The sequence below is a fragment of the Chelmon rostratus genome, chromosome 23 (genome assembly GCF_017976325.1).
Source record: "Chelmon rostratus isolate fCheRos1 chromosome 23, fCheRos1.pri, whole genome shotgun sequence".
Taxonomy (NCBI): Eukaryota; Metazoa; Chordata; class Actinopteri; order Chaetodontiformes; family Chaetodontidae; genus Chelmon; species Chelmon rostratus.
In genome coordinates, this window is record NC_055680.1 from 4,479,349 (window position 1) to 4,493,408 (window position 14,060).

The 14,060-nt window shown below is 42.5% G+C and overlaps 1 protein-coding gene across 3 annotated transcripts in view; it reads right to left on the reverse strand.

Annotated features, from left to right (window-relative positions):
- Positions 1–14,060, reverse strand: part of dock11 (dedicator of cytokinesis 11) — a 57,843-nt gene that overhangs the window by 2,390 nt on the left and 41,393 nt on the right. For all 3 annotated transcript variants that reach the window (XM_041965549.1, XM_041965548.1, XM_041965547.1), the window contains 13 exons: positions 13,388–13,525; positions 11,805–11,987; positions 11,222–11,335; positions 9,997–10,212; positions 8,576–8,633; positions 7,584–7,690; positions 7,013–7,135; positions 5,876–5,989; positions 4,772–4,918; positions 4,117–4,327; positions 3,333–3,523; positions 2,975–3,075; positions 2,638–2,776 (listed from right to left, as the gene is read on the reverse strand). In XM_041965549.1, coding sequence (XP_041821483.1) covers positions 2,638–2,776; positions 2,975–3,075; positions 3,333–3,523; positions 4,117–4,327; positions 4,772–4,918; positions 5,876–5,989; positions 7,013–7,135; positions 7,584–7,690; positions 8,576–8,633; positions 9,997–10,212; positions 11,222–11,335; positions 11,805–11,987; positions 13,388–13,525 — 1,842 coding nt within the window. The remainder of the gene's footprint in view (positions 1–2,637; positions 2,777–2,974; positions 3,076–3,332; positions 3,524–4,116; positions 4,328–4,771; positions 4,919–5,875; positions 5,990–7,012; positions 7,136–7,583; positions 7,691–8,575; positions 8,634–9,996; positions 10,213–11,221; positions 11,336–11,804; positions 11,988–13,387; positions 13,526–14,060) is intronic.

The window sequence follows — 14,060 nt, forward strand, 5'->3', positions numbered from 1 at the left end:
TTTCAAAGTGTTTACTGAACACATCATGCCACACAATGGACAGGATGATCCAATGACAAGTTATTTTACTGGTCTCTGAAGTACAGGTACCAGCTCCCTGTCAGGCAGTTGAAGAGCAATTACACCCCAATTCCAAAAAAGGTCGGGATGTATATATTGTGGTGGAGTATATGGAGCAGATATATGAGGGAGTCAGACCATTTAAAGCCTCATAGGTAAGAAGGAGGATTTTGTAGTCAGCTCTTGCATGAACTGGTAGCCAATGTGATCCAACTTTTTAGATCTTGCAAGGACTCTGGCATCTGGACCAGTCGGAGACCCTTTGCTGCTCTCTTATGTCGGCCAGAGAAAAGTGCATTACATTAGCCTGTTCTAGATGTTATGAAAGCATGTACGTGGATTTGAGCATCTGAGTTTCATAAAATCGGGTGTAATAGTACTGCTAATGTTACTTTCGTAAAATAGCACTCCCAGATTCTTACCTGTATGAGTCTGACAAATTGTGGAGGTTAATGGAAAGCGTGACGTGAATCTAGCTGGACCAACAAGCAGTATTTCATTCTCGTCTCTCAAGGAAATATTTGCGGATCCATTGATAGTCAGCTGACAAGCACGTTTCTAATTGAACCAGCTGGGAGGAGTCGCTGACTGTTCCAGGCAGATAAATCTGTCTGTCTTCAGTGCAGCAGTGATACGTTTTGCTGTGTTTTTTAATGAACTGGCCCACATGCAGCATGTTAACACAAAAACAGTCGCCAAGGAAGCAGTGTTCATATGGGGGTGAGTTCATATAAACCCACCTGTAGTGGCAGCTTTGTCTTTGATCTATAAATATGAAGACCTTGTCATATCTCAGATCAACAGACGTGCCACGCCTACCAAAACCACTTAACCTCTTGTTAAAATCTTTACATTTGAATGCAATTCATTTGACATGACATTGCTCAATTTGCCTGTTACATTCTCTTTTATTCTCACTTGTTTACAATTAAGGCTCAGCTTAACCCCACGCAAATTCATAATGAACATAAAAAAAACAAAACAAAAAGAAGAAGAAAAAAACACTTCATGATCACGTTACCTGTTGTTCCTTAAAGCTAAAGGCCAGCACATTGGAGAGAAGAAATCAGACCAGTTAGATTGGTAAGATCTGAGCAGCTGAAGTATGATCAAATGTCAGCAGGCGCAATAACACACTGAAACCCAACCTGATAACACCCCTGGGCCATGTGGTGGTTGTGCCATACAGCCATGACACATTTCACTGACGCCAAGAGAACAAAGTACAAATTACCGAGAAAGAGCAACAGGGAGAAAATGACTGCAAAATGATACTGAGGTGACGGGTCAGACAGACACTTTCTGCATGTCCTGACCTGGCAGCTAGGTAGACAGCTACTCTGCAGTCATGTCGTTCTACCAGTAAAGCAGACCCACTCGTCCACTGAGCGCTGCCTCGGATTTTAAGAGCTGGCGCTGGGTGTCATTGTTTCAGGAAATGTTCAAGAGGAAATTCAGTTTAATTATTTCTGGACGTTACATTAACACAGCTGCAATGCATCATCACCCGGACCAGAGTTAAACATTATGAATCGCACCAACAGAGAGAAGAATGAGGTGGTTCTTCTATTATTGAAAGCCATAGCTACAATGTAGTAGCTGCTGAACTGAACGGCTGTTGCTGACTACGTCTTGAAACATGAGGCAAAGCCATATCCTTTATTTCTGAAACAAAGCCAGCAGGGTTAATGCAGTGATAATGGCTCTTTCTGTGCCAGTAATATTCCTGCCCATGAAAGTGGATCACTCAGGTTTTCTTCTTGTTGCTTTTTACAGCCCCACCTCCCTATTAGGATCATCTGCATTGTGAGCACGTCATAAAAATAAACCACAGCGTAGTGAACTTTAACTTCGCTTTCGTTTCACCCACATTAAAAAAACAACAACAGTATTATGTCACTTATCTCTAGTGGTATCTAGACCTAGATAGCTTTGGTTTCATTTGTCCAGATTTTGACATATCTGCTCTCTTCACTGCCTCCAACCACTACAAAGGTTGACAGAACTTTGTGGTGCCTCCTGTATTGAAAAAAAAAAAAAAAAATTCTTCTTACTCTGGATAATCCACAGCACGCGCCGAATATCCAGAGAGGGACACTCATTGTGCTGCTTCATAAATGTAATTTTGTTATCCTATGAGCACCGATCTATCTCAAAACCTGGACACATAAAACGAGAACTATGCAGGGCAAGTGAGAAAAGACATTTTTTATATTACACTGGGTGAACTGACCCGTACTTGCATTAACATGAGTTGTTATGTCTTGATTCTTCCTAAAGCCTATTAAAGAAATATAAAAATATGGATGAACTGTATGTGGCATGATCACAAGAGGTGTACAAACACTAGAGTACAGGTACTATAAGCACTGCAATGCTCAACCATCCTCACATCCAGCATGGTACAACGTGCTCCGATGAATAAAAGCACAGTTTTTTATTTTGATTTGTGTTTCATGCCCATGCCTTTTCTGACCCACAGCACATTAAAACATCTGCTTCATCGAGGAACAGTGTGTGTGTGTGTGTACGGGTCTGCTCCCAGCAAAAGTTACTAGCATTTTATTGCATGGTTACCTGCTCGTGGATGATGTCTGACAGCTCCTTTACCATTTCTTTGAAGTTGGCCTTCAGGCCCTCATGATACTCAAACTGGTCCTCCTTGATCAAACGCTCATTTATATCCAGAGCCATGCTGCAAGCCTGGACAAAACGCCTGCAATTATTCAAAATAAAACGACAAACTTAATATTAAAGTTGAATGACTAATCGTCAGATCACTTATAAACTGTTGGCAATAGTTTAATGATTGGAAGTGAGGACGATGGAACAGCATTATGAGAGAATATTAAAGACAAAACAGCAGAATAACTCAAAAGAGAAACAATCAGGTTTGTCAGTTAGTTCATGGTACCTGAAAATGTCCTTCAGGTCTTTTACTTTCTTGTTGCCAGACTGGTTGGATTTGCTGTCATCCAGGAATGCTCTGGCATAGGCCATGGGACCTGCATTCACCTGTAGCAAGACATGCCTGGAAGTGTTGAGCATTCTTATATTCTGATTATCACACAGATATTTTCCAGTCGCACATGCTGTTCTCATGGCACTCAACCAGTGACCCTTGCTCAGTTTTGAGCAGTTTGTGCTTCTATTTCTTCTTTATATAAATGTGACGTCTTGTCAAATTTACCAGCTGTTACAAAAGTGAGTGCTTTGCCATCATGCCATGCGTTCATTTTTACTTTCACTGTGTCTCTGACTGAAAGCTTTACCTGCACAGAGACGCAGCCCTGCAGTTTGAGCTGCAGCTGGATCATGTCCACCTCCTGGCTGGAGCAGAGCTTGGTCAGCTCCGCCGTTCGCGCCTTCATCTCATCTATGGCCACATCCACCGGCTTGAGCTCTATGTGCTTCTCCCCGACCACCTCCACGCGCTTTTTCACGTATGGAAAGGTGTTTGCAGCTGGAGATGAGAGGGCAGGCTGAGTCATGCATGCCAATATAACAAACTAATGAAGAAAATATGGACACAAGTGACAGGCTTTTTTTTAGGCGATTGATTGTCGCGGGCAAACAATGAAATGTGATGACAAAAGTACACTGTGGCAACACAACACCTGTTTGACAATGCTCGTATATAATAAGAAATAAGCTGGAGATATTGAATAGGGTGTAGCTGGAGGGATCCTAACATCCAGCTGCCACTTGCTACAGTAACCAGCTGTTATAATGTTTGCTGACATTTAGGCGGTCACAGCACTGCACACTCGTACAGAATAAGGCTTGCATGACTTCAAATGGATAAGATGAACGACTGAGGCTTTTGTTTGATGTGTGTGTTTGATCATGGCAACAAAGAACAGCCCATTATTAATGTAGTGACGCTTGTGTTATTGTTTTGTCTCATTGCATGGCAACTTCAGGCTGTATGAAGTGCATCCAACAGGTTTGATGAAACCGTCAGGAAGCTAACAGGCTGGTGTTCCTCTTACTGTAACTGCAAACGTCCAAACGCAGCAGCAGCAAAGTGTTTGTGAACGAGTGCGGTTCATGTACTTGTGAGCACAGTCCTCTTCTTGCACTGCTCCTCCACGCCGCCGTGTTTTTTGCCCGACAGCGTGTAAGGCGTCTCGAACACAAAGCGGTTGATGTTGTGGCACTTCTCAAAGTCGGTCTTCTTCTCTGGCGCCTCCTTCTCCTCGAAGTACGGCTTGACAAACGTCACCTGGACGTAGGCGAACTTGGGGTCCAGGTCTTTGGGGTTCACCTGTGGGAGCACAATCGGCTTTAATGAAAATATAAAAGCAGTATGCATGAGAATGTCGGGCCAGACAAGCGAGGCTTAAGCCACATGAAAGTGAACTGCTGAGGTATAATGAGAATGTCGCCCAAAAGCAACTTCCAGTTTCCTAATATCAACACGGCGATGAAACATTCCACTTCTGCAAACACATGCTTCCTCACCGCCCTCCACTGACTCTTCGACAGACCACCGAGACAATGACTCCACGGAGAAGAAACTGAACACTTGCCACATTATGTTGGACAAACGATATTTTCTAAGTAAACACAAGAGCGGGGCTGCAATGCCACATGACTTATCTTAATTTCTGACTGCATTTCAACAAATACAACATCTGGATCCAAACATCAAGACTATTTCCAAACGCCTCCCATCTTTTCCCTCCTCCACTTATCTACAGCACTTCACCTTATTTGAGTCTTGAATTATCCTGACGTTTTCTGGCCCAAACTTTTCCCCGTAGAGCGTGAGCAGCCGCTGAGAGATTTCGGACAGCCCGGTGAGTTTGGGCTCTTTGTAAATGTACTCCTTCCCGTCCTCCTCCTCGAAGAAGCCCTGCACAAAATACATGTTTGTTCACTCACTTGCGAACAAAATGAGACAGTCCATCTGAAGTGTGCTGGAAGAAGTCTGCATTAAAACAACCCATTCAGGTCAGGAATTAATCTTAAAATGCTACATTTGTTTGTGCTTTTAAAACAAACCAACTGTAAGTGCTAATATCATTATAATGATGGGATGATACTGCCTTTTTAAGATACTGCAAACACAGCTTCTGTTGTTTATAAGGAATATCTCTCCTCTGCACAAATGCAACACATCTGCATGACATAACATTTCCTTAAAGTGTCACTGCAGCTATTTGCTTATTTATTACATCCACAGTCTTGGTGGGAAGTCACTGTGTTGCACTCACATTTTTTTTTTTTTGTAATTACAGTTTTCACCCTCTGACTACTCTCTGATATATTGTGGACTCTTTGACAAATGTCCACAATATATCCAACACCAGAAAGTGTTCTGTTAGGTCTCCACAGTGTTCATGAGCATGTGTCTGTGCAAATCAACAACTGGTTTGAGACATGTTAGGACAGCGATTCTTCATATTGCATGACCGCTGGGGATTCAGTGTGAAATTTAATACACACCTGGTGCAGACTGCATCACATTATTCATTCATTAAAATAACACTGAATATCCTGCTTTGTATTTGTACAGTTGCATTACTGGAAATTCTTGCCTCAGTGCATCAAAACAAGACAGAGCCACCTCGAGGCCATTTGTACTTTGAATTGTAAAACTTTTTTTTGAATATATTTTTTACACAGAGGTGATACTATAGAATTATGATTCATATTTCTGATAAAATCATAAATAATAAACAACTTGACTGCCTGAGAGGAGAGTGATTCATCACTCGCCCTGCCTGTCTATGCACAGCAGACCTGGACTGTGAGCATCATCACAACTGCACCTTCATAAAAGACCCCCTGATGCTGCTGTCCACCTCACCTGTCCGTAAAAAGCCACTCTGAAGTATGTCCCAAGCAGCCTGCGGCCTGACTGTATCACCTCCATTATCTTATTGTAGGCTCTGTGCAGAGTGTCATACAGTCGGCTTAGTTTCTGGAAAAATAAAACAGATTGTGTCAGATTCTTGTTGAAGCAACTGGGCAGAGCACGCAAAAACAAGCACAAGCATTTCAGTTTAATAATGTCCCAACATACTTCCTGTATTGTTCTATGTTCACATCCATGCAACATGTTATGTTTGCCCATTCCACATGACAACATAGTAGACTGCTTGCTGAACCTCTGCACCAAGGTCTAAATTCCTGCTCAGTGCTCACAGGGAGCGTTGGCAGCCATCTCAGTTTCACATTAGATAATTACACCTTCCTTTGAGTGGGGAGGGTGGCATTTTGTGTGTAAAGGCATGAGCATGCAAACAGGCAGTAAACACACAAGGAGGAGTATGCCTTAAGGGTGTCACACAGAGCAGTTTGTGGTTTCCATCAGCAGGAGGTGGCTCACTGGAAAGCACTGTTGCACCACAGCAAGAAGATCCTGGGTTCAAATCCACAAGGGTTTGCATGTTCTCTGCCGGGGTTTCATGCCCGCCTGTCTGTAAGTCCTGTGATAAACTGGCACTTCTCTAGCTCGGTGTGTGCAGGGAGGCTCAAGGCTTGTGAGTGTATTGAAAATGGTTGGATGGAAGGAATGATGCCACCACTTCCTCCACCCTTTCAAGAGCAAGAAAGAGGAGTTATTAAAAGCACTTGATCAGGACCAAGTTGCATCCCAAAAAGGTAGAGCAAGTGATCGAACGGTCAAACTGTCGTCAAGTTTTTATGTGGTGTAAAACCAGCCAGTAGCTGGACCTGCTGGCAAACAATATATAATGAATCCTGTGAGCGCAAGTGAACAAGCCCCAGAAGCCAAGGAGTTCAATGCTGAGTGGAAAATTAATCGGGTAAACTTCACGCAAAAGTATTTACATCGAGAAAAATGTTTCCTTACATAGGAGTGTTTACTTGATCATCACAAGCACGAGTACATGGATGAATCACTTTGCAAGGAGAGGCGAGGAGCAGCGGCTGCTTGTTTATGTAGGATATTTGTTTGAGTGTAGGGATGTTGCTACGGTACCTCATATTCGTGACGCTTCTCATAAATGGGGATAATCAGTTTAGCAATGTGCGTGATGAGCTCATAGCGTTCGGCTTTCCACAGCGCCTCCACACACACCTCGAGGTGTTCGACCAAGACTTCCTAAAAAGGGGTAGAAAGGGAACAACAGATCTCGTTTGAACAGGTATCCACATTTACAGTATCAAGTCATCAGATCAGCACATAAGGTTTTATATGATACTCTGGGTACCCTTTTAAATTCAGATACAGTTTTTGATACCTTACGTTGAGAAATAGAAACAAAAGAAGCCAAAGTTTTGAAATGTAAAATCTTGTGTAAACACAAGCATCCTTTCGTGAACCTTGCCTTTATTATATCATCTAAAACCTGATGAAGGATATGAATGATGAATTATGACTCTGACCAGTTTTCAATACTCAGTGCTACAGACACATTTTAAACTATACCAAAGCCAGCTGCTGTTTGTGAGGTCGACTCATGGTCTTTGGTCTGAATTATTGCCTCAGCTAATTTTGTCAATTTACAGAGTCTTATGCAAGGATGCGAATCTTGTGCAGATGGCCGCACCTCAGTGTAATAGACATCTTGCATTCCGGTGTCTTCCCTCATGGCGGCTTCCTCGTCAATATTCAAGGTAATCTTCTTAAAAGCTGCGAGGCCGCTGGAGAACAACTCTGACGAATGAACAGCAAAGACAAGGTAAAAAACTGGTTCACATAGATGTCCAAAAGGATGTTTTTATAACGGGTGCTGGGCCTTAGCGAGTGGCTCTAAGAACAAAGAAAATGTACGACAAACCAAATGGAAATCTGCGCCCGTCATGACAAAATACCCAATTACAGCGACTTGTTTTGCACATGTGTTACAGAGAAGGATGAACTAGTACTCCACACTTGGCGGCTTGTGATTACCTAATAATAAATTACATGGCGATGGCAGAGACACAGTGTACACACAGATCCCTGGTCTAAATGCCAAACAAATGTTTGAGAGGTAAACGGTAGCTGTCAACCAACCGTTAGCCCTCACAAATGATCTTCGTCCGTTGACACTGTCCTAAGATAAACATTAGCTCTTATTTGTTTAGAGGATGATTTGGCAGCAGGTTTTGCATTAGATAAAAAATATCAATGAAAAAAAAGCATTGCGATGCTTTGTTTTTATGAGATGTCTCTGTGATGGTCTTGAGATATCAGTCTGCGGAGTGTTTGCGTGCTGTATCTAACAACAGTTGGTGAACAAACGGACAGGTCTTTTATCACCAGTGCAAACAATCCACAATACTCTACAAAGAGCGTGCATGTGTGCTGGTGAGGTTATATGCACGGTATGGCTGTGTGTACTGTCTGTAGCCACGTTTTCATAGTGCAATTTAGGAATGTAATTTAGCTCCATAAATGTGGTGACAGTTTGACGAGGGAAAATATTTTTCTTTCGTCCTTCATCAGCAAGTTATGAATTTGCTTGATGGACCAACCACACGCTTCCAGGTCTGGAGAAGCCACAAATGGAGATAAAAGCGTGTGTGTGTGTGTGTATAGACAAGTGTAAAGCCTTACTTTTCCTGTGCAGGTATTCTGCAACCAGCGCAGCCACATGGACGTAACACATAGCCGCCTGTGGAGACAACAACAAACACCAGTTGATTTAGTGAACAATTCTACAGCAGAAACACAGGACAAAGAGGGGAAACATGCAGCTTTACATGCAAGCGAAAAGGGAAACCACAGACTCACTGAGACAAAGGTGAAATTGTAGTCAGAAACTAAAATATGTAATGTGTAATACTGCAGCCACAGTAACGTCATTGGATAGAGTCAGCAATGAGTGACCGTGGGATGATTCTGTTTGAGGAATTTTGGCCCGATGGTGGTTTTATGAGTCCCTTTCAATTTCCTGGGAGGAATTTTTTATTTATTTCCCAGTTTTTGTCTCCTTTTGTATGCAAGGATTTGTTGGGTTTGATATGTTGTCATCTTATGTTTTCTGCTTTGTCTGAGTCCTCTTAGTCTGGCTCAAATAAATAAATGTACTTGAACTTTAGATGACAATATCGCAAGTGGACCACCCAGGTTTAAGCTCTGCGTCGCTGATGACCTTTGACCTTCCTCTGGAGAGGAACAAGAGAATCTTCAGTCACTACAGCGACATTTGCAACAATTGCTATTACCACCCAATTAAAGTAGAAGCAGAGTAGTGGTTCCCAACATTTCCTTTTAACCAATCATTGTGACTGGACGAAGTGTTTATAATGTGATTCTATAAACTTTCAACTTACAACTTAGTGTCAGTCTCTATTGTTTACACTGAAGTAGGATGGAGCACCCAATGTCTATTTCTTAGTAACCAGAAATAAACTTGTAGCGTGTAGACCAAGACCTGACCTTTGTTTAATTTTGATTTTTAAAAACATTGCAAAGGTTATACCGAAAAAACTAAATAAAATACAACCATCTCAACGATGTAGGTATATATTTTTTATGTGTAAGAATCATTAAAGCTTCAGTTTTCTTGCTGCATTTTGTTCTGGAGGGACCAGGAGTGATACAGAGAGCAATGCTTTGTTGAAATCTTCTTCATCAGTTCCATTCTTTGTCAGTGCAAATTCTCTTTCTAGCACCTGCAATAACGCTCTTTATTTTGAAACCCAAGACATAACTCCCAACTGCTCTAGTCTACAGCTGAAAACTAAAACCTGACACCCAAGGACTGATTGCTTCTGAATGTAAGTCACGCCCTCTGCAAGTTTGCCTTTGGCGTTGGCACTCAGCCTGGTAGCGTGCATGTCACTGAGGTAAAAATTCTCTTATATGCCAAAGCCGTGACTAATCAGTCCTTCTGAGACCTTATTGTTGGAAAATAAGATTGTATGCGAAATGTGATTAAGTGATAAGAATTAAAAGACAAAAAAAAAACAATAAGAGAAAGATAAACAATGACACAAGTTGAAGCAGATATTATTTAGTCTTTCTGTTGATACCTCAGAGAGATCTCCGTTCTTGAGGTGTGCTCTGGCCATGCTGTCCAGCCAGGTTCGTCTTAGTTCAGGGGTGCTGGCGTAGGACCGGGCCAGGCTGTACTGGAGGTCCAGCAGCATCTCTGGATCTTTCTCATGCTCCCTCATCTGGGCTGTGGCCATCAGCACCGTACGGATCCTCTTGGTCAGGCCCTTCACTTCAGAGGGGAATGCTGTGGACTGCATCATGCAGAGACGAGGAAACACACACAGATTTGTGAAAACCTGCTGATCAAATCTATTTGAAAAACACAAGCAGGGCCCTGTTCTTCAAATGTGCACTCTTATTTTGCAATACGGACAAGGAAGAACTGGTCAAGTTCACAATCTGCACTCGTACAGTTGGATGACTGCCTATCAAGTGACTGCGATTAGGTGAGTCATGACATAGGTGTGAGTGGAAGTCTCCCAGCATGCATAGGGGCAACAGAATCTGGTGCTCAAGTCTAATTTTAAGCATTGTTAGTGGTGTTGCTGTTTTTTGATACTGCAATCACAGTGTTTCCACACTTCACAAAAATTAGACTGCAGGATTCATGAAGTTCTCTCTAATGGAAGTGAACCTGCTGCAGGCGATAATTCACCTGTATGCTGTGAAATCTTTATATTGGAGAATTCTACCACAACACAGTTTTATCATACACATACTTTGACTACGAAATGAAAATTTGCTGTGTACAATTTCCCATTATTATGTCTAATTACAGCAAATGCCAGATGTTCTAACTCCACTGGTGTTGTAACAGACTGAAACAGGTTTGGTCAAAATATCCCAATGTACACTATATTTTGTGAATATTTTATCATGTGTCGGTACACAGTTAACCCACTGAACCTCTACATGGCTCCTTGTTAAAGAACCCGTCTTTCCGTAATCTTAAACTCGCACATATTTACAGTCCAAACAAATCACATCAGTCGTAGTTCATATGCTACATATGTAATCTCAGTATCGAGAGCAGAGTGTTTTATGTTCCAGTGGCTGGTCCGAGGAGAGAATAAACACAGACACAGAGATCTGGAACACAGATTGGCTTCCTGCAGTTCTTGGTTTCAATCTATCTTTGCTTGGCTTGGATAGCGCTGCGCTGGCTTATATGGAAAGATTCCATGTTCAGAAATATTTCAAATCTGCCTTTTCATTTTCCTGATTGAATCTTTTGGATGTCTTCCCAGTTCAGTGCTATACCTTCATGGCCTTGTCACTATTCGCAAAGTTGTTGATGATGGAGAGAGACTCCTGGAAGCGTGAACTGCCAGTCAGCGCCACGTCGGAGATCAGCTGGCTTACAGCAATGATGATCTGGACGGGAAAGGGAGCAAAATGAGGACAAAGTGAGGGGATGGATAGAGAGGAGAAGAAGAAAGAGAAAGGAGGAAAAACACACATTCAGACCAAATGATACATGGTATATGTATTGACAGAGTCCGGTGAGCGTTAATGGAAAGCTGGACGGCCTTCTGATACTGTGCTGGCAGAGGAGCAGGAAACCCAGCAGTGCATCTGTGTTTGAACAGTTTAAAGATCCTCTTCACATTTTTCACCCGCCTTTTGAAAGCAACTGAAGTCCTCGGAGGAGAGTGTGCGGACAAAAGGCTAATGGTCAAGAGTGAACATCAGGGTGAATAAGTACTGTGATGAAGAAATACCTTGTTACAGATCAACAGGTGTGCTGACAGAATGTCTATTATTCAATAAATCTTCAACATGTATGAGCAGGGGATGACATGTTTTCTCTTACTCCCCATCAAGGGTCCAGACTCCACTTTACCTGCAGGTGCGTTCGCAGGAAGGTCTTCCTCTTGGTGTACTCGTAGTTGTTTCTCATCAGCAGGTACAGCAGGGCTGACGCCTCGGCCCTCAGGGACCCCAGCTTAGACACGCAGCACTTGAGCACCTCGCAGCACAGAGCCTCGCACAGCGTCACGCGGCCCTTGAACAGCACCGACGGGAACTGGCGGGACAACGTGTTAGTGTATTAAAGGCAGATTCTGGGCAGGGATGGGATTAGAAAAATACTGTAAGTATGTAGGGAGGACAGCAGGAAAATGGCAGTGAGACATTAGAAAGGAACAGGAGGTGTACGTCCCAAAAAACAACCTGAAACCCGGACAGACTGTAATATCACTTTCCTGCCTGTCATACAGTGGATAGATCCTGTGTCATTTGTCTTTTCCTGATGTTCTTGTTAGAATTATGAGGTTTGTTACCAAGCACAATCAGTATGTGGATGATCTTTATCTGAACAAACACGGATCTTCTATTGCACTTACGTTTTTGATGGTCCAGTACACTTCAGATGTTTTTATGTATGTTTTGAAAAAATACATTTCCCCCTAATATTTTACAAGTGGGATGACAAACAAACCTGAATAATGGAGTTTCCTCTTCTACAAGTTCACTTTTCAAGACCAAATTAAACTAAAAGCATGAACCTGAAAGTGAGCATAATATGGCCTCTTTAAGTAGCAGTAGCATAAGCTGTACGTAACTTCCTTTAAAAAACCTGCCAAGTGTGACGCACAGCTCATCAACAAATATGGTCTCCCCATAGACCACCACTTCATGCCTTTTTTTTTTAGAGTCAATAGTTGAATATGTAACCACTAAACCATATAAAGTATTTTAGTGTACATTTCTTCTTCATTTTAAATATTCTGTCTGGTTACTCTGACACTGCAGAAGCCACGCTTTCGCTGTCTCGCTCTTACTGTACCAGGATTAAAAAAAAACATGCCAGAACAGAGTCTCCGCCACTGCTCTCCTCTGACTCATCACACAAGCAGCCGACACCAATACTGCTGATGCTATCAGAGGATTCCACTGAGGAGTGGGTGGTCCCCTCCCTTGGGAATTAAACGTGTTCCCTCACTAGTTTTAGAGCTTGCTCCCTGCTCCCTAACTGAAGCGTGCAAATAAGTCTGGAAATACATGAGAATAGGGGTAATAAGGCATCATGAGATTACGGCAGCAACCGCACAAACAAGCAAACACAGGAAACAAATATTTGTTTTTTGCATCCGCTCTTTTTCTCAGTGACAAATGACAGTTCAACAGTGCAGCTTGTCCTGCAAATTGTTGTGGATGCTATAAATAGGAGAAGGAGTGAGAATGGCTTTGGCTATGGTAAACAGACATCAGTAGGGGTTCAGTATCTTGCCCGAGGACACTTCGACATGTTGGGATCAGTGGGCAGTCTGCTCTACCTCTACCTAGTAGTGGAAAATGGTGTAGGCAGTGTTCCAACAACAAAAGCATCTTATCTCCATCAGTTACTATCTTAGTCATCGATGTCACTATTGCAGCAATACCGCGCCTCACGCTGTGTGGGTATGTATGAGTGAGCTCACGTACCTTGTTAATGAAAGCCCTGAGCGAGGAGAAAACGTGTCGGAGGGCAGCCTCGGACTGGCTGACTTTAAGGAAGGTCAGGTAAACGTCAAACACCTTCTTCATCAGTGGGTTGTGACCTTCGCCGTCCAGCAGCTGGGTCTGACACACGCACGCACACGCACACGCACACACACAGACACAGACTTGTTTTTATCAAATAGAAGGACACTGTATTGCCTTACATTATTAATCCCAATCTCCACCAAAAAACTGATTTTGTTCCTGCAACATCAGTAATATGAGCACACACACACACACGCACTTAACTCAAATGTGACTACAGCTTCAAACCATTTGAAACTGAAGATGATAGGGTCGGTTTCAGTGTGTATTTGTGTGTGTGTGTGTGTGTAGGTGTATTACACACGTTGTGGGGACATAAATCTGATCAATCTGTTTTCACATGAACATTTTGGGGACTCACCTTTCTTACAGGGATGAAACACAAGTCCCCCATAACATAAATCATTCAATTTTAGGGTGAAGACTTGGGTTAAGGTTCGAGTAATGGTGAGGGTCAGGCAAGTGGTTATGGTTAGATGAAGGGAAGTCTCCTGGTAAATAATGTGCTATCTCAATGTAATTTAACCAATAGTGACCTAAGTAATTTTGGAAGTAAGTTGAACAGTAAATT